The sequence below is a fragment of the Lytechinus variegatus genome, chromosome 15 (assembly GCF_018143015.1).
Source record: "Lytechinus variegatus isolate NC3 chromosome 15, Lvar_3.0, whole genome shotgun sequence".
Classification (NCBI taxonomy): domain Eukaryota; kingdom Metazoa; phylum Echinodermata; class Echinoidea; order Temnopleuroida; family Toxopneustidae; genus Lytechinus; species Lytechinus variegatus.
In genome coordinates this window covers 8,809,803-8,831,317 of record NC_054754.1, presented here as the reverse complement: position 1 = coordinate 8,831,317, position 21,515 = coordinate 8,809,803, and the positions used below count along the sequence as shown (strand labels likewise).

Here is a 21,515-nt window from a genome sequence, read left to right as displayed (position 1 = left end):
TTGCAATTGGCTATCCATAGATAAACCACAACTTAAGACCAGAATCTAAATTGAACCAGACATCAGAATACTGGCCATAGTGTTCAGTGAAACAGACACCATTTTACATGTACAGGAACAAGTTAGCAAGAACCGCCATGCTCCTCTATGTAAAGAACGCTTTACTTGGTTGGAATTTATATACAGGTTTCCCTGCATCACTTATTTTTAAGACCAAAATCATAGAAATTGAAGGTTCATGGTTGTAAATTAGTGATAAATGGTATTTCTCTACTTTTTTTGGTAGTCCAAAGGTTGCATACACATCAGCATTGAAAATAACTGCTAAAAAGTCGCAGTAAAATAATAAACCATTTTTGTCATTGTTTAGTAGTTAACAAATATCACATTCTCATTTTAAAAACCCAGCAAACAAATATGGCTGAAGATTGGTAAAAATTCAATAAATCTTAAGAATGCTTAATTAATAGAAAAATATAAAAAGTACTCAAGAGTTTATGTGAATTTGGTAGATTTTGTACTTGAATATTATATCACCTTGTATAATGTTACTAAAATGGGAATATAGAAATGTAAATAATGCCACATCGTACGTGGAGACCAAACATAAAATATTCTTTTAAAAATGTAAAACTTTCCAATGAGATAACTTTATAGATAAAAAAGATTAATGTTTAAGGCATAGTATGAAATAACTTTCAAAAATGATATATGTTGCTAATACATGAAAATGAATAGAAACTGTGTTATTAGGACCCACGCATTCCAGGGTACAATATCACAAAAGTTTGAGATTGATTGCTAATTGGCAAATTGACATTTCTGATTAATATTTATGAATGCTTTCAAGAAAATAAATTTTAAAAATTTACCTTCATTGGCCACTGTAATCTTTGTGATCGATAAAAAAAAAATCTTTGTGTAACAGGGACCAAATGTTGCAAATGACCCACTTGACCATATACATAAGAAATTTCCCTGGTGTTGCCATGCAATTTTTTTAATGTTTACACTCATACTTTCTGGCCCTTGTTCGCAAAAGATGTTTCAATTGTACCACAGTACAAAACCATGATTAATGCAGGGTAGTGTACATAGTTTACAAATAATGCACATAAGCATGTGCATGCAGGGCCAAATAATGAACAATGTGCGAGAAGAGCCAATGGATGTCCATTTGGCGAGTCGAGCACGGAGTTCATTATTTAGGTCCTCTATGCCTAGGAATGCGTGTATTGTTTGTTTCATACACCCCCTCACCCATGTTACTGAGTTGCCCTGAATGCTATATTTGATCTAAATTCTAGATAATTCCAGAACTCGCACTATCCTGCACTCTGATGTCAGAGTACAGGAAAGTACATTTGGTATGACGTCAGAGTGCAGGATAGTGCATTTTGGATGCAATGGTGCAATTCGCTGAACATCACGTGATCCAATTTGGACGAATTAGATTACAGCACATTCTTGGGAGTTGTATAATTTTGCTTATTTCATCGCGAACACTAGGGAGACCGTTGTTACAATTCAGCAAAGTGCACAATTAAAGCGCCATAATGCATGAAATCTGCATAAACCATAGATTTTGTAACATTGCAAATGTACAATTCAAATATGGGCCACAGTGTAACTGCTTTTGCAAGGAACTATTTATTAAACTCACTTGGAAGTTGAAAGAATAAAGTGTATTTCTTGAACTATTTTCATTAGCTTGCATTTGAAAGGACTAGCAATGAAAAGACAAGTGAGATTTCAAAAATTATTTTAGTCTGAAAGGGTACACCATCCACAGAATTATGAGAAGCTGGTAAAGTAAATTTGCATTTTACAAACGGCAGTTTTGCAGTAATCAATGTTTCTTGTCGCAATATTTTCAAATTTCTTCATCAAATGCCGTTTCTTGGTGTGCCACGGTTACTTGAATGGAATACCCCTTTACTTCGTTTTGACCGTATTCTGTTTAGACAATATTGGAATTATTTAGACCAACTGGAGGTAGAACAAGTGGCAATGAGCTAATTAATCTATTCCAAGTGATCAGAAGAAGCACTGTACATTGTACCAGAATAAAAATGTAATAAAAAAAAATCAATAAACACCATGCTGGTGTTCCTTAAGTAGTACGAAGTCTTGCACCACTTTAATCTCTAAATTTTATCTTTTAAAATTTTTTTGACATCACATTGTTTTCATTAAAACACAATTACACTTTGTCCAATAACAGCAAAAAAAAAAAAAGAATTCACATTCAGAATGTGAAGCAGCAATGTCTTACAGATTACATAAAAGATACGTCCACAAAAGAATAAAGACCACAATAGTTTACCTACATGTATAACATAGCACTCAAACATTGATAATGCTGGAAAATGTGAAACACGCGCATAGAGATTTCCATTTACAATTTGTACATGTTTTCACCATACATACAGTTTAAGCCCGATAATTTCAATTTTGTGCATTAGTTTCCATAACGAAATGATGACAGAAGTAAAGAAATAAGCACAGTAATGCAGATACACATTGTGCTATAAGTACAATATATTTAAAGCCATTTAAACCCCTATTTCAACATCTTCATTTTTAGGCAATGAGCAACTGAATAAAAAAATATGTAACTAAAAATGGACATGTAACTAATAAAGAACTTGTTTAAAAGAATGTTTTTCACATTCTCGACTATGTAAAAATATAATCTGAAACTTCAAAACTATGTAAGTTTTTCAGTATGTAAACTATTAAGCAAAGCCCTGACCAGCATGTCAAGAAATCTATTATAACTAGACTTAAGACTCACTTAAGTCATACTTAAGAACCAACAGGACAGGCTATGGAAAGCATTTGAAAAGGAATTAAGAATGATTTTAAGTCGTGCTTACTAAGTGCCAATGCATACACAAGCTATTTCACAAGCAGTTGTATGAATGACTAAAACTCCCACTCAAGCGCCAATGCATACAACAGAGTTTTTCATACAGAGTCAAGTGTGATTTAAAGTCACACTCAAATTCTAAGTTGTGTGTGATGATATAATGCATAAAGTTGCACTTAACTCTTTGTGAAAACACCCCCTGAAGATCTAACTGGCCCGTCCACATCATACAAGTAATACATGTCACCATTGTGGAGCGTTGTGGCCCAGCGGATTAGTCTTCGGACTTTGAAACAGAGGGTCGTCGGTTCGAATCCCAGCCATGGCGTAATTTTCTTCAGCAGGAAACTGATCCACAATGTGCTGCACTCAACCCAGGTGAGGTAAATGGGTACCGGTAGGAAGTAATTCCTTAAAAAGCTGTGTGCGCTATGAACGCCTAGCTTTAATAGCCGGGTAATATAGGAGCGCCTTGAGCACCTATATGTGCGCAATATAAATACCCTATATTATTATAATGTCACCGATGTGGGCAGCCATCTTCATGTTGAAACCTACTCTTTATGATTAGTCAAATATTGTTCAACAGCCCTTTAAACTGGTGATACATACATAGAGAGTATTGAGCTGAATTTGAATCAAATTTGAACCGGGGGTTAAGGAGTGGAATCTAAAACACATAGGCCTGTATTCTGAAGTCAGGTTTAACTTAGACCACGGTCTAACTCTGTGATAATTATGGGGAGCCACAAATTTAAAAATTCTGTTTTATATTGTATATTTCTTATGTTTACTATTTTATTTCATTTTGCTTTCATAACGAAGAAAAATACTTCAGTTACCATTCCCTGACAATTACATGTATGAACAATTTGGATGTCAAATGAGTTAATAAATTGAATGTGTATGGTCAGGGATTTGTGCTCCAATTGGCTCTCCATAGTTAAACTACAACTTTAAACCAGGGTTTAATCTAAAACCGAGTTCAGAATAAGGGCCATACAGACTAAGTATGTGAAGTGGTTCTTGTGAGTAGCAACATGGTGGATCTGCCACATCACAAAAAAAAAAATACCCATGAGATTTCCAGTTTTCTTAATATAGAGATCAGTGAGTTAAAGTTCTGAAACTATTACAGCGCCGACTGTGAATGAAATTAATACCCAGTAGTCAACTATTCCGCAATGCATGTTTTAGATATGCAATGAAAATAGTAACAAGTGGAATGCCTCTGGCCGTCTCTCCTGCATCACGCGGTTCAATATAGCAGCAGTGCTGACTTTGAAAACTACTCTAACTCGCACAAGATGTTCAGTGATACATGGTTACTCTTATGTTCACTTTTTATGAACTAGACCAATAAACTTACAGAGATATGATGGTAATTCAACAAAAAAACCCAACATGGCCAAATTTCATTGGCCTTACATGACCTTTGACCTTGATCATGTGACTTGAAACTCGCACAGGATGTTCAGTGATACTTGATTACTCTTATGTCCAAGATTCATGAATCAGATCCGTAAACTTTCAAAGTTATGATGGTAATTCAACAGATACACCCAATTCGGCCAAAGTTCATTGACCTTTGACCTTGGTCATGTGACATAAAACTCAAGCAGGATGTTCAGAGATGATTGATTAACCTTATGTCCAAGTTTCATGAACTAGGTCCATATATTTTCTAAGTTATGATGACATTTCAAAAACTTAACCTCAGGTTAAGATTTCGATGTTGATTCCTCCAACATGGTCTAAGTTCATTGACCCTAAATGACCTTTGACCTTGGTCATGTGACATGAAACTCTACTTGGATGTTCAGTAATACTTGATTAACCTTATGTCCAAGTTTCATGAACTAGGTCCATATACTTTTTAAGTTATGATGTAATTTCAAAAACTTAACCTGAGGTTAAGATTTGATGCTGACGCCGCCGCCGTTGGAAAAGCGGCGCCTATAGTCTCACTCTGCTATGCAGGCGAGACAAAAACCAAGCAATAATACTTTAGAGTTAAAAAAAAAATAAAATGCTATATAAAGTCATTTAAATACTTCATAAGAATTGTCACTACATCATCAAGGGTGTCATGGCTTCAGTGGATAAGTCTCCGGATTTTGAAAGATAAAATCAATTCCAAAAATTAACAAACTTCTGTATCGAGAAAATTGGAATGAAATCGGTTTCATTCTTAATATGAAATAAAATTTTTTACATGTATATTATGCAGGCCATCATTGCTTTTGAATTACAGACTAATTTAAGTTAACATATAATTATCAACGAGTTCAATGACCTACTTATTTCAGGTTATTAGATTTCAGTCAATTAGCAATCATAAAATTATCATATCAATTCATGCCTGGGAGCAGGTTTCACAAAACACCTTGTGTTTCACAAAACACCTTGTGATTTCAACTGATAAATTTGATCTTGGTAAATAAAATGTAATGATTTCCAGTAGCTTATACCTACTATCTGTGAAAAATCACTAGGAGAAATTTCACAAAACATACTGTTAATGATTTTCACTGATAAATCTGATCTCAGCAAATCAGATGCAATGATTTCAGTAGCTTATAACTACTGTCCCTCAAAGTCAAGTTGCTTAATGAAATTTCCCCCTAAGGGGTTGTAAGAAAGCAATAATTCTGTAGTCTTACAAGGTCAATGATTAAAAAAAATAAGTACTAGGGCAGCTACATACAAAGGCCCTTCTTATGAAACATTGGTTGTATTCTGACCCTGGGATAAAATAATGTGGTTTAACTACGGATAACCAATTGTGACAGAAATCCCAAACAGTACATATATGACACAAATCCTGGCAACCTTCATTGAAAAGCTTCCAACACAATTGCTTATAAAGGTAGAAGGTGACTTAAGATAATAATACAGCTGTTATAGTACATCATTACAAAAGGGTTCCTCTCTTTGATTGCTTTGAGAGGATGCATACCTCCAAAAACTGCCAATGCCAGACATATCTACTGAAATTGACTGGATTGTTTTCTAGGCAGAAGCAGAGCAGTAAGGGATATTCTTAAATCACCAAGAAGAAATTCTTTCTTGAGATACAAGCACTATTTCCTATCATCAAGTTTTCAGCTACTCTATAGCCACATTGAACTGCATCCACCAGTAGCATTCTTCTCTGTTGCTTTTGCTGTCAGTATCAAGAAGTCAATCTTTGTTCAGTCTTTCTCCAGATACAAGCACTAAAGCACTACCTCCTATCATCACAAGTCTCTAGATACTCTACATCCGCATAGAACTGCATCCAGTAGCGCTCTTCTCCGCTGCCTGATGATCCGTCACTATCAATGTCTGGATTATAAGCCATTTTTTTTACTAGGTACAATTATTATTTTCTATCATCAATAGTCTTTAGATACTCTACAGCTGCATTGAACTGCATCCACCAGTAGCGCTCTTCTCCGCTGCCTGATGACCCATCGCTATCGCTGTAGGGGTCGCTTTCTAGGTAGAAGCTGGTGACATACTGGATGGTAGAGAGTAAACTAGGGGGGTTGGCTTTGATCAGAACAAACATGAGGACTGGGACAAAGTCATCGGCACCTGGGGGTGCTGCACCGTCTGCCATGCTGAGCAAATTCATGATGATCGTACAGCATCTCAGAACACATTGCACCTTGTCCTTAGGGGTCTGGTGGAAGAAAAAAAAAGGAGTAAAACTTCTAGTTATGGGGAAAAAAGCTTGAGAGTTCTGTCAGAAAAGAAAAAAAGGGAGTAAAACTTCTAGTTATGGGGGGAAAAAAGCTTGAGGGTTCTGTCAGAAAAGTTTGATGAGTTTCAAGAGTTTCAAGCATAACTTTAGTCAGCATTATTTGTAGATTGTATGGTATCAAATAACACTTCTGGTAATCCAATAATACAAAGTTTTGATTCTTTTGGGTAACAGCTGGTCCAGCTAGATATTGGGATTCAAAGTTTACTTATAAAGCATATCAATTACAACTTTACAAATTACTTGTTTTGACCACACTCCCAACAACATGACAAGACTTCTTCACTGCACCTTAAAATGTAAGGCCCATTTTCTGATTGTGGTTCAACTTTCTAAGCCATTGTCTTTGTCAATTCCAATAGCCAAGCACGTAAAAAAAATGGAAAAACTGCAAAATGATAACAAGATGGAAACTAGGCCATCTGGTCATGAGATGAAATGGACAGTTAGACCATGCAAGTACTGGACCAAGTCACATTTGGATCAAACACATATTAGATAAGACTGAGAGTAGACCAACAGGGATTAGCTAATGTGGTATTAGACCACCTGAGAAGAATTTCAACTTCTGGCAGACCATGTTAATATAAACCAAAGCACTTACCTTATAGGCATTGATGTTCAATATCTCTGCCTGCGCAGCCGGCCAGGGCGACTCTCTCCTGTACTTCTCCGGTATCTGCAGGGCCTTGTGGGATCCCGACACCACTCTTCCGAGCCTCTGGATGTGCTGATTGAAGAGCTGATCTCGGAGGATATCGCCGTCTCCGTTTGGGTAGAGGGCGAGCTTGTAGATTCGGCTCATGATGGCTCTCTCAGTGGCTACCTCGGCATCTTGTTTCTGGGTCTCACTGGCAGCTGGATGGATGAATGAATAGGTAAGTAGCAATTTGATCATTTTCTCGGCAGGTTACATTTTTCAAAGTAGCAACATCAACAGGATAACAAGGAAATTTGAAATTTTGTTCTCAACACATAAAGATAAATCTGAGGAATTATCTTTAAAATTTCGGCTGCTAACTGCAGCCTTCCTCAGCGATAATGACACTTCGATTATTATTTCACCAGGTTTATTCTTAAAATTGGAAATATCAATGGGATAAAAATTTGATCATTATTTCACCAAGTTATTCTCCAAATTGGCAACATCAATTGGTTAATAACACTGGTCCTTTGTTTCAGCAGGTTTTACTTTTCAAATTGGCAACATCAATGTGTTAATAACAATTTGATCTATATTTCAGCAGATCTCTTCAATCAGCAACACAAATATTCTCTCATTGTTCTGTTATTACATTCAAGTTTTTGCTCTCTCTAAGGCTACCTCTGAATCCTCTTTCAGTGTCTCACTGGCAGGTGGGTGGATAATGAAATGGATTCACATGAATCATAGCAATCCATTCCTTATTTACAGCTGGTTTTATTGTACAAATTGGCAACATCAATGGGTTAATAACAATTTGACCCATATTTCATCAGGTTTATTGTTCAATTTGACATCAGTGGGTTACTAACAAATTGATCATTAGTTCATCAGGTTTATGCTTCAATTTGGCAACATCAATAGGTTAATAACACATCTGATCCCTAATTCAGCAGATGTTATTTCTTAATTTCTCAACATTAGCAGGTTAATAATTTTATCATTATTTCACCTGGTTTATTCTTCAAATTGGCAACATCAATGGGTTAATAACAATTTGACCCATATTGCAGCAGGTTTATTCTTTGAATTAGCAACATCAGTAGAGTCCCGGAGGGAAGATGTGACAAAAAATCCTTTTGAATTTCAGCATTTTCTTTCAGCATTCAATAGGGCATGGTGAAATACCTTCATAATTAAAATTGGGTGGGAATCGGTCCATGGCAGCCCGAATGCATAAATAGCCCCATTGAAGTCAATTAATCATAACATTTAGAACCAGGTCAGTATGACATTTGCTTCTAACCACAGATGCAAAAGCACCTTAGTGAATTCAGGCCGTTGTTTCCTTATCATTTTGTCCCCAAGAGAGGGGGTAAATTGCCAATTCGTCTACTGCCAACTCGTCCACACACATGGTCTACTTTCATTTAGTCTAATGCCATACTGTCCAACAACCATTTGGTCTAATCATCACTTTGTCTAATCAACATTTCGTCTCATAACCAGTTGGTCTAATATCCATTTCATTTCCATTCATTTTGCACAATTAACAATTAGTCCAATTAGACCAAATGGTATATAGACTAAATGGATATTGGACCAACTGGTTTTTAGTCGAAAAGTTGAGTGGATGGATTGGCAATTAGACCATGTTGACAGTGGATGAACTGATGGTAGACCAAATGATAGTAGACGAGTTGGCAGTCGGATGAATTGGCATTAGACGAATTGGAAATAAAATTGACAGGGTATCCATACCTTGCCATATTGGATCTTGTTGAATCCAGCTATTCAATGTAGAAAGATAATACTTAACCAGGTGAGTCTGTAGAGATACAACATAAAAACAAATACAAGTTCTAGTAAAATATTTCAAACAACCCAAGTATGCAAATCATCTTTCTCTAAATATTCTCTATAATATCCATGTAATCATAATCAGTTATGAATCATCAGTTATAATGACATTATCATGTTAAGCAGGAAACACTGAAGTGACTACCCTGGGTAAATATGTTATTATTATCATTATTATTATAAGCAACGAATGATGTACATTATTCTTAATTTCTTTACCTCCTTGTCTTTTCTTTTTAAAGTATTTTCTTACTCTCTTTCTCTTTATACGATCATGTTCCCATTCAACCACACACTTCCAAATTCTTTCTTAGTTATTTTACAAAGAAATGATCTACATTTCTCTGAAAAGAAATGGTGCAAAATTAGGCAACCATTAAATAATAATACATATATTTTCTGATCCCCCACAATTTTCTTAACTTAATTGGCTGCCGGAATTTTTTTGTTTGTAAAGAAAATACCAGATATCAGAGGTGCGGTCTATTCATAGCCCTGGTTTATTTCCCAGCATATACTGTATTTGCTGCTGATTTTTAATTTATTCTTTTTTCATTAAAACAACCTTTCATTTGGGCTGGATTCCCTGTAACAAACCTTTTCATCTGCGGCTGTAAGAGCCTTGAAGTCTGAAATGAACTTGATGATCGTCTGTTCTTGTCTCTCAAGGAAGAACCTTACACAAACCATCGTAAAGAACTTATTCACCACCTCCTTGTCCCTGTAACAGATCAGAACGTAATTAAATTTTGTTGGTTAATATTTCCAGATAAAAAAAGGGATCCATTTTATAATGCTTGAAAATAGGCCCGAGTAATGTATTACACAAATAATGCATGCAGCCGAGTGCGTTAGTGGAAGTGCAGAGCACGCGAGGTTTCTTTAGATAGGTGCTGCACTGTGCACGAGCCGCTGGCGGCGAGTGCCCAGTGTGCACCATCTGAAGAAACCGAGCTTTCTCTGCATTTACTTTTACACACGACAGAGCAAGTGCATTATTTATTTTCTACAATAGCAACACAGAAACAAATTCTTAAAATGTTAAGTATGCTTTTGTTGGACTTCTACTGCACTGGTTTGCTTGAGCGTGCAGTGTCAATTTTCGTTGCGCACCTTTTGCACTGCCGTGCAGTGCACAAAAAAGTTTGATGTCATGTGACGCCTATTGGCCAATGGCGATGCTTGAAAATATACACCTATTTTAGAACAAGTAATGTCTAACTATGCCTAAAAACACAGAATTCAGAGAAGACATTATTGGACAGAATTAGCACCCCACTTTTGGCTAAATGTCACAAAGAATCAAATAGTATGTAGATTTTTGTATTCTCAGCTTTTAAATAATTGCATTCCAATGTTAAATTCTTATTAGTAAAACAATGCCCTACGATTGCCAATAAAACAGATGCAGGGGCTCAAAATTTGAAAAAATGAAATGGGACCGTAATTCTGGCCCTAAAATGCCAATTTTGAAAAGTAAACATGTTGTACTTTTATTTTTAAAAATATCTTGCAAGTTGCTCAGCAGTATACAATAGCATCATATCATAGATTTGATATTACAGTAGGGGAAGGCGGGGTAAGTTGTGACAGTTTTTGCTTTTTGCATGTTAGAATTGATATGATTAATAATCTTGTCGAAATAAGTACCTTGCCTTGAAATTTAATTCTTCTGAAATATTTTCCACCTATATATAACTTTCTATCCCCACACTGAGTCATCGTGACCTTTGAAAAAAACGATGTCAAATGGCTCAACTTGCCCCATATATGGGGTAAGTTTGAGCCATCTTCTGAGGTCACGTATGTTCATCACCCATAGGTTATGTATCAACCCAGCGGAGTTCGCCATTAAAGGCCTTTGCACAGTTTCAACGTTGGTGTCGTGATACTTTTCAATAAAGAAAATGTGTGTCGTACCCATGACAACATGTATTGTTGCTGGAATTTCCAGGAATTTAAAATGGATATGGTGTGATCAAACTATGAAAATTTATAACCCATATGTCAATGGTCATATCAAGACTTTAGTTCAGAATATCGTGCACAAATAAAGGCAGATCAGCCTAATTTCATATCATTGTCTAATACGTAATAGATCGAGTGTGGGGGTGGGGGTAAAAAATTTCAACATTTTATTCTCTTTATTCTACCAAGTTCTCAATTTTTTTGATACTTTCTTTCTATAGTATGTCATTTTGTTGTTATTTCTTTGTATATTTCTGTTGAGTTTGACAACTCTCCGGTTTTTTTTAATGTGTAAGCTAGATGAATAGTCAGTGGATCTTGGGGCATATGGCAATTGAAATCACGTATGTCAAGTGGCGTTATCATCTGATCGGGGGGAGGGGGGGGGGGGTGAGAGCAATATACAAGTATCGAGCTGCAATTAAAAAAAAATGGTGCCCCCCCCTCCATAAAGAGCTGTTAGTAGACGGGGATATATAAATCGTGTGTGAAGAGGGTGGCACCATTTTTTTTTTAATGATTTTTTTCAGCCAAATTTTCCCGATCGGCCGCTTGAAGTTGATTCTTTTTTTGTATGTTGAAGGGGTAGTCTTGTGTCATTTCTAAGCTTTATATGTATAATAATCTTTATTTAAGTAGTGCTAGTGCAAAGAGCGAGCTTTTTTCCAAGTATTTGTCCTAAAATTTAAATATTTTGGGCAATGTTTGTGATCCTCAATGTGTATCCACCAACTAAATAATTACTGCCAGCGCGAAGCGCGAACAGACAATTATCTTATCAAAAAGGGATTAAAATATTTGATATTCTGATCTGTAAAAGGGACAATTTAGGCTCTGTATTTCAAGCACTTTGTGGGAAAATTGTTATAGGTGGATATGGATCACAGTTTGAAATAAGCTGATATGTTTCAATATATACCTTTGAGCTTTGACATATAGCACCCGGACATCCTTAGAACATTATGTCATCAAATGAAAATGATGACTATGTTCATATTTCTCTTCCAAAGCGCGAAATTAAACTTGTCAATATTCCATTTTAAAAAATGACATAGTGATTATTAAATTGACATCTTATCTATTAATGTAATAAGCCTAATGAGCCCGTGAAAATCTTTTAGTATTATGGCTTGAAAACCGGACATTAAAAACACTTTTGTAATTATGATGCACGACTTAATATATTAAGAGGAAAGGATTAAGACAAAGTCATTTTACAGCTTCAACTGTAGTAAATATATTCATTTGCGAAAGAAGGTAATTCTTTTTTATCTTAAAACCGTTCCGGGGACATTCATAATGTAGTTTATATTCAAAGAAGTAAATTGTGTCAGGAACTCGTTGGCTGCAGTAAATAAATAGTTTGTATCATATCCAATTTTAGTCGAAGTGCCGGAATCGAGCTCTTTGGTATTAACACCGCTTGCAAAGCAATTATGTACATTGAAGACTAAACGCTGACTAAACAAAAGAAAAATATAAACTGATTGAAATTGCCATTGCATACAATGACATACATGCAGTATTTTGTTTCTTTTGCACAAAGAAAACTCAGACTATGCAGAAGCGGATCTAGAGGGGGGGGTGGGGGGTGCAACCCCCCCCCCCAAAAAAAAAAACCCGCGGACCATTTTTTTAAATCTTTTTTTTTTACTTGTAATTTTATTTTATTCTATGTATTCATTTAACCTCTATACCAAAAATAGTGGAGTTTTAGATGCAATAAAACGCCATTTTCACACACAGATTTTCAAAAAAATTCTGTGGGAGGGGGGACACCCCCTCCCACACTCTCCCCCTCGCTCGGTCCGCTCGCTTGGACTCGGTCGCTTCGCTCCCTCGCATACCACCCCAACCCCCCCCCTTTATAAAAAGCTGGATCTACCCCTACTATGACACCCATCATGATTTTTGCTTACAATATGACTATATTTACATCACAATACACCCTTATGCACACATATGCGCTATGTATGCAGTCAATGTGAGTATGTAACATAATGCAATCTTGACTTAAATTTGCCTTTTGGTAATTCAGGAAAGAAATAATAATTCTCGAAAATGAAATCATTCATGTGACAGGTTTATTCCGAGCATTTTCCAAAATCGTTTAGCCATCAATTTTCACAGAATTAAGCATTAAAGTGCAAAGTGATTATTACAAGGGAAAAGGTACGTAGAAAATATCACCTTACACCAGTATGGGACTAGATATCCATCCCCGCAGACACGGCGATCAGCCAGTGTGCGCACGCTAAAATTTATCATTCTGCGGCTCGCTTGCTAGGAAAGAACTGGATTTTTCTCTCAATAACGAAACTCATCGTGGAAAAGGTTATCCAACATGCATTGATATACTCGTAAAATTTAGCGTCATGTATCATTTACACACAAAAAATAGAATATAACCCTAAATTTTGGAGAACTATTAGTAAGTTGTTCGAATCTAATTATTTTCTTTTGAAAATATAAAAAAAATTACCTGATTTCAAATGCCTGTCTTTTCCTTAAAAAAACTGGAGCACGAAATCCACCGCCGTTATCATTTATGAAAAATTCTAAAAAATGTACTAAGATGCTTTTAAAGAAAATGAAAATTTAAGGGGATTCGAAAATAAGGATTTTGCAATGTTATATCAAATTTCTGTTATATTTTCATCAATTTTGGGATTGCATCGAAATGACTGATAATTCGAAGTCTACCCACACAGTGCTTGTAAATTTGGTATATGTTGGTACACTGATAATTAACGTAAATGATAAACATTCATAGCCTCACTAAAATTTAACGATTCCATTGTTTTTATGATTTTAATGTCGCAGACATTTTAGAGAGTGAAAAAAGTGATGCTCACGAACGTCTCTAACAATACGGCTATGCGAGAAGACCTTTCAATGGCGCGCTCCACTGATCTGAGGCCGTGAACATACGTGGGGTAAGTTGAGCCACAAAAACTATGTACAAAATGTATGAGGGGAGAACCAGCATGTCAATTTTTTGTTTAAAGTTTTTTCACTTGCTAATTCTCTATAAATACTAACATCCTTTAAAAGGAAAAGAGCAGTCATGTAAATTTGCTCCTTTCAGCCAGCATTTCAATCAATTTTTATGGTTTGTTTGTTTTTTAAGATACATTACCATAGGAATTACCATGGCTCAACTTGCCCCATGCTGTTTGGCTCAACTTACCCCAGTCCGAACTTAGTGCGATAATTTTGTATCCACACATTTATTATGCATCCATCATATAAAAGACTATGACAAGTATGAAGATCCATACCTGGACTAATAATGTTGTTATCATGTCTTTATTATATTTAAAGACGTGTGTGTTTATAAAGCACTTATCTATTTCACACTCTTTTTTACTTTTTTGGCTGAAATTCATATTTTTCCCTCTAAAAAACTACTTTTTGTTTCAAAGTTGAAAACAATGTGGTGGGGTTAGGGGTTATGCTATGGGTCATCAATACATGACACCACCACAATGTCTGACTCATTCATTATTGGCCTGGGGCTGGTGGCTCAACTTGCCCCTATGCTCAACTTACCCCGCCTTCCCCTACTCATATTTACTTTTATGATGCACAAGAACATGATTGTATAACAGCCTGTAGACCAGGGCCCGTATTCCATAAACAAGACAAGGTTTTTGCTTAAGTCTTAGCAATTTGTCTTAGTATTTTGCTTGTCTAAGAAATCTTCCCTAACGATATTCTATAAACTTTAAGACATTTGTCTCAGGTTAGGCGATATGGCTAAGCCAAAGTCTCAAATTCTATGACCTTTAGTGACCTTCTTAATGATAAATTGCTGCAGAGGTCACTGCAACAAACTTGCAAAAATGTGACTAAAGTTGTTTTTTTTATTTTATTTAAACTAATTACAACTATTGTAGTAAGAGAAGAGCATTCATCACACATATATGGTAAGAATTTTTAATTCAACTTATCTATATTTTTGTTAATTACCAAAACATTTCAATCCCAAATCGAGTGACTTGCACAATTTTTGTGTATCAGTCCCATATATTACTTTTCATGTATTGTTTGTCAAAATATAAATTGAATATATTCATCTCGACATCTTTACTCTAACTTCAGTTTAAGTATAGACCTAGGCCCCCTAAAACTTTTATAGCTTTTGAGACTAGTCTTGGGTCTAACATTAGGCCTAGATCTAGCCTAGGCCCAATTAGATCTATAATATCCGTCTGTTTGGAGGAGAATTAAACATTGTTTTGACTGTTTTTTTACTAGTTCCATGATGAAGGCTGCAAAACGTAACTTTGTAATGTTGGTCTAGTAGTGGCATGCCATAGTGGAGCAACAGAGACTGAAGCTACATATAATACATAGATATGGGCCTAGACCAGAACAACATTCAGGACTTAGCCTGGCTTAGCCTTAGGACAGGGATAGATTTACATGTAGGACTAGAATAGATCTGACTTAGTTAGAGTTAGCTAGGCCTAGCCCTAGCCTAGACCAAAAGCTTCAGTCTCCAACTGTATTTTGGTTTTTCTGCTAATTTAACTACGAGTACGACACTCGACAGTCTAACAACATTACGTTGGCCTAGACCCTAATCTCACCAATGTGATATGACAGTAGATAAATGTCAGAAACTTTTAAATAAATCCCCAGAAACGACGGTTATTCCTGTCTACAGACAGTGCTAGGCCTATCTATGACTATGCATTGCTTTCCATCTACGCCTAAACTTAGATCTAGTCCTGACCTAGACATCTATGTAGGTCTAAGTTAGATCTAGGCCTAGGCCTACTTCTGTTTTAGGTCCAACTGTTGTTTGGAGGAGTTTTTATTTTATACATTTTGGGGAGTTTGTTTAGATCTAGGTTTCTAAAAAAAACAGGCCTAAATTAAAACCTAGACCAACAGCTCAGTCTAGACTGGCGCCTAGAATAGATTTTTTTTATAAAAATTCACTTCAGATCTAGGCGGCCTAGCCTATGGCTATGCTTTCTTCTATTCATTCTAGATTCTATTTCTAGCCTAGCCGGTAGCCCTAACGTTTAGGACTGGCTGATCTAGTCAGACTAGTCTACTGTTTGATCTAGAATCTCTAACGGAGGCCTAGATCTAAACTAAATTACTAAGACTAAAAGTTAGACCTTATCAAGATCTAGTAGATGTAGAACTATATCAATCTAGGTGTACATAGTAATAGGTCGAGATCTAGAGTAGAGACTTGTATACTCTATCAAAATGTAGATTCTAGTTCTAAAAAAATAGTAAATGTAGGCTAGTCTAGATCTATTCATCTAACATTAGGCCTGGAAAAGGAAGTAAGCTAGGGATCTAGCATTAAGTTGAATCCAGCCAAATATGAATTTCTTCTTTTTGGCTCCAAAGTACAGCTTAGTAAAATCCACATCGACTCCATCTCATTTTCTGGCCTCACTGTAAATTTGTCGAGTTCTTGTCGCAATCTCGTTATAGTTTTCGATTCTCACTTGACAATGTCGAATCACATTTCTTTTATTTGTAGATCAATTCGCTACCAATTGCGAAATATTGATTTTATTAGGAAATACTTGTTTCGAACGGCCACAGAAAAAATGGTTCACGCAACACATTTTCCAATATAGACTACGTCTTACAGATCTATACCTCAAAATCAATGTGTGAGCCAACTTTTATAAGAATTGGTTGAAAACTAAAAATGGTGTCAAACCAAAAGATTTTCAACTAATTTCATTATATAATATTTTGTTACCTTGGCAACACGATTTCTGATACAGACAAAAAATATTCTTGCACATTGTCAACTCAAGACTGATGTGTGTGCCAAATTTCATGAGCATTGGTTGAAAAAGATGGAGTTCGAACTACAAGATTTTCACCTTATTTTCGTTAAATAATATGTTACCATGGAAACACAATTTTTTTATACAGGCAAAAATATGTCTTAGACATCTTCAACTCAAGACTAATGTGTATGTCAAGTATTTAGGAGAATAGACCAGTTGAAAACTGATAAAGTAATTCAATCACAAGATTTTCATTTATTTTAGGTATTTTTTGTTACCATGGCAACACATTTTTTTATATAGGCATAATATATGTTTTGCACATCTTTACTTCAAGACTAATGTTTGTGCCACATTTCACGAAAATTGGTTAAAAACTGAGGAAGTAGTTGGAACAGCAAGATTTAAACGGCAAAATAGTTTGGCCATAATATATTGTTACCATGGCAACACAATTTCTGAAAAAGAAAAACATCTTCCACCTCCTTACCTTAAGACCGATGTGTGTTCAAAATTTCATGAAAATCGGTTTAAAGAATGAGGTAAGAGCTCGAAATGCAATATAGGTACAAATTGTAAAATTTTGTTGGCTGAATTTTACATTGAAACTAATACAATTAAGACAACTCACAGCTGTCTTAAAATTAGGGCTAAATTCTTAGCCATGTTGTATTTATGAAATACAGAATCTGCAGTTTTAAGAAAAGTTACTTAGCCATTCATCCTATATCTGTCTTAGTTGCGCAAAACCTCTTAGCCAAATTCTAAGACAAAATTCTTAGCCAATTCTTTATAGAATACGCGTTTTGGCTAAGAGTTTTATCTTAAACAGAAAAATAAGACAAAATGCTTAAATTTTTGACTTAAGTATGCTTATCTCGTTTATGGAATACGGGCCCCATCTCACAATGAGTTGCGATTGATCCGATCAACCTGAACTTCGGAAAGCCAGCAACACCCATATCTAAAATGCATGTTTATTAGAAAAATATCTTGATACAACGTGTGTTCATAAATTCATAATTTCTTGACAATTTGGTGTGCTTGCCTTTGTTTGCAAAGGACATTTACAAATTTCCTATAGAAAAAATTATGACACCGGTGGATTTCCATAGAGCTACTATTGATCTAATCAATATAATTTTTTTCTACAGGAAATTTTCACAAATCTCCTCGGTAAACAAAGAGAATCACACTGAATCTTCAAGGGAATGATGAGTGTATGAATAAACATCATATCTAGAAAATATTTTGAACAAAAATTGCAATTTATTGTTGACGTTGCTGGCCGTACATAGTTGTGACTGATCCGATCAATCGCAACTCTTTGTAAGACGGGGCCCAGGTGACAAAGTACGGGATCCAGCAAGGTGGACTAACCTCTGAATTCTTTCAAGTTGTCTCTCAAGATGAGCCTTGGAGAGAGCTAAGCCTTTCCGAGACCTCACCAGGTATGCTATATATGGTGACCTGGCCTCGTATTCCTCACGCAGTACTGCTAGTAACTTACGACATCTATAAAAGAAGAGGAAAACATAATTTCACATTAAAATGATGTGGTACTCCAGGCTGGTAGTGATGTGACTTTAACATCCAGGCACGTATTATGAAGTCAAGTTTAACTTAAAGAGAAATGCCAGTAGTTGCAGTAAACACTGATTTCATCAGAAAGTCTGTAAAACCAGGCTTAATTGTCAGAATATCATCGAGGATCTAGATCTGGTGCAGTTACATAAACTGAACTTTGTGAAATCTTGAAATCTACGCTGAAAAATGTTCACACTGAAGATCACCAACACAGATAGGCACACGTGGGACAGTGTATTATTATTGCTGGAATAAAGACCCGACGGAAGTGACCGAATCCGCGCTTATTTTGCTTATTTCTTCCGGAATCCTTTGGCACATAATTTTTATTCATACAAACAGACACTTGGGTGGTCATTATATTAGATTCTGTAAAAAGTCATTTTGAGATTGTTACCAAAACTGGAATTTATCTTTAAACTCAGGTTTAAAGTTGTGGTTTAAGTATGGGAAGCCAAAAGTATCAAAATTTTTATTAAGTTGTACGTTTCCTATGTTTACTGTGCTCTTTCCTGATTCATCGATGGTAAAGACAATCACCTATTCATACCTCCTAGACAATTATGAATGATTTAAGAGCAATATGAGCTGAAATATGGTATGTCCACTGTTAGTGATTTATGTAACAATTGGCCATCTTTACTTAAACCTCAACTTTAAACCTGAGCTTAAGTTAAACCCAACTTCAGAATATGGGTCATAGAGTCAAATCTGATAAGCTGAACACTGGGAATTTCTATCGATGGCATCACATCCATCGCTTTCTACATTGCGAGCATCATTCACATGGAGAGTATCTCTATTCTATTGTAGTACCTCTATCCAATTTTTTGAGGATTCTTGGGACGAAACGTTCTTCTATTTCTATATCTATTCATATAACTTTTTTAATACATGACAATGACCCTCGTTTCAGTAAAATAACTTGATGTAAATATATTATGCATACAAAAATAACTAATTTTTAATGTTTTAAAATGTGTTGAAAGAAATGAATAAGGGCTAAAAGATCAATCAGTAAGTCAGTCAGTCAATTTGTTGGGCTTACCAAATAAGTTTTGGTTGACCAAGGCACCTACACTATGTATCACTCTATATACCAAAAGAAGTATGATTACTCACCCTTCATTATCAAAGTTGCCCACACATCGGAGTGTCTCTCTGAGCTGAGCAATCAGTGCTTTATCCTGGAGATTCATTGCTTCGGCCAGCTGGACCTTCAGAAAAGCCACCAATTCGTTCTCGGGGTAACGGGACATCTCCTTCCCATCTCCCATGTCCCCCATGACCCCGCCTCTCGTCCTGCAATGCACGCTGGGATTGGACAGGGAGGAGAAGGTGTGGAGGTCGGCCGAGCGGAGCACGATCCGCAGCTTCCGCTTGGCATCGTTGAATGCGTAGGTGGATTCCAAGTTCTCAGAGTCGGCAGAGCTACTGGGTTCGGTGCTGTTGGAGTCGGGTTTGTCGCCATGGCTACCGGAGTCGTCTTCAGTGGAAGAGTCTGCATTTGTCCCATCTAGAAATCAAAGAAATGAATAAAGATCAGAGGAGGGTATATTCATTTATTTTTTTTATTTTTTCAAATTTCTTAATTTTAATTTCATTTCATTTAAAAAAATTTAATTTAAATAAATTTCATCAATTAATTGATTACATAAATAATAATTGGATTTATACCATGATTTTTCTAGAGGATACAAAACACTGATTTATTATTTTTTATGGTGGAGGTTGGGGGGAGAAATGACCTCAACAGTAGTCGTATGGTATATCATAAATATATCTGGGTTCAAATTTGTGTATACACCTACAAACAATCAATGCAACCTTTTAAGAAATTCTTTTATCAACAGGCAACCGATGTAGCTGTTTCAACAAAGTAGTAGCCAAACCTTTCTGCACTTTCCAATACAATCATGGCAGTGCAATTTTGAATATGCTGCATCCTTTCAATATCTGTACTATCAACATTGAACAGTAGCAGGTTTGCATGGTTATTTTCCCATAGTATTTGTTTCAATTTTCAAATTGCAGCAGTTATGGCTGACATATCAGCTTACCAGTAATGCTATCCTCGGTGGCCTCTAAATGGTCAGTCGAACGACCTTTACCAAGGTCACGGTACTTATTAAGTATATCCTCACTGCTTGTCTCCGGTACCGATCCATCCTTCAAGCTTTGTTCTGTTCAATGATGGAAAGAGACAATAACAGATCTTTGATGAATAAAAATAACCATCTCCAGTTGTAGCAAACAATGATTCAACAAGAAAGTCTTTAAAATCATGGCAACTCACAATATCTTGGTAGATCTAGATCTGGATTAATTCTGCAAACCAAACTCTGTGAAAATCATGAAATCTAAGTTGAAAAGTATTGTTCACCAGCACAGATAAGCACATGCGGGACAGTCTATTATTATTACTTGGAACACAAAATCTGAAATCTGGGTGGAATACCATCCTTGTTGTGTCTATTACTCAGAAATTACACATTTTTCTACTAGCATCATTTGGCAATTTTTTTTACACTTCATACATATAAATACTTTTGTGCTCATTTCATTGGACTCTTTTCAACTCATTTTGAGATCATTTCAACAACTGGCATTTAATTTAATGCAAAACCCTGACATCCTTGTGTGCATGTATAATGGAACGCAGGAATTGCCAGTAGAAACCAAACATCTTTGTAAACAAAATCTAATAATAATAAAAGTCAGTTCTTGTATAGCGCATAATATGAATAATGTCTCTATGCGCTTACAAAGGACTTGGATATTATTACCGCGGCTGTAGCTCAAGCAGCCTTTCCAGTGTTCAGCATTTCAAGAAATAAATTCCGGCCAGGTACCCATTCACCTCACCTGGGTTAAGTGCAGCACAATGTGGATAAATTTCTTGCTGAAGGCTGGAATTTGAACCCACGACCCTCTGTTGCAAAGTCTGGAGACTCATCCACTGGGCCACAACATTCCACAATTGACCACAATCAACCAGTTGACTATACTGTAAAGTCCTATAGTATCTGTAAAGGACCATCTGGTTCCAGTGTTCGATGGGTT

General features: G+C 35.9%; 1 protein-coding gene across 1 annotated transcript in view; it reads right to left on the bottom strand.

Moving 5' to 3' along the window:
- Positions 1–5,269: 5,269 nt before the first annotated feature.
- The window catches only part of LOC121428792 (GTPase-activating protein and VPS9 domain-containing protein 1-like), a 62,638-nt gene continuing 46,392 nt past the window's right edge, over positions 5,270–21,515 (bottom strand). The window contains exons 13-19 of the mRNA XM_041625628.1: positions 20,513–20,635; positions 19,575–19,968; positions 18,246–18,380; positions 9,721–9,844; positions 9,025–9,091; positions 7,225–7,478; positions 5,270–6,539 (exon numbers count right to left, since the gene is read on the bottom strand). Of these exons, the coding sequence (XP_041481562.1) occupies positions 6,237–6,539; positions 7,225–7,478; positions 9,025–9,091; positions 9,721–9,844; positions 18,246–18,380; positions 19,575–19,968; positions 20,513–20,635 (1,400 nt within the window). The 3' untranslated portion in view covers positions 5,270–6,236. The remainder of the gene's footprint in view (positions 6,540–7,224; positions 7,479–9,024; positions 9,092–9,720; positions 9,845–18,245; positions 18,381–19,574; positions 19,969–20,512; positions 20,636–21,515) is intronic.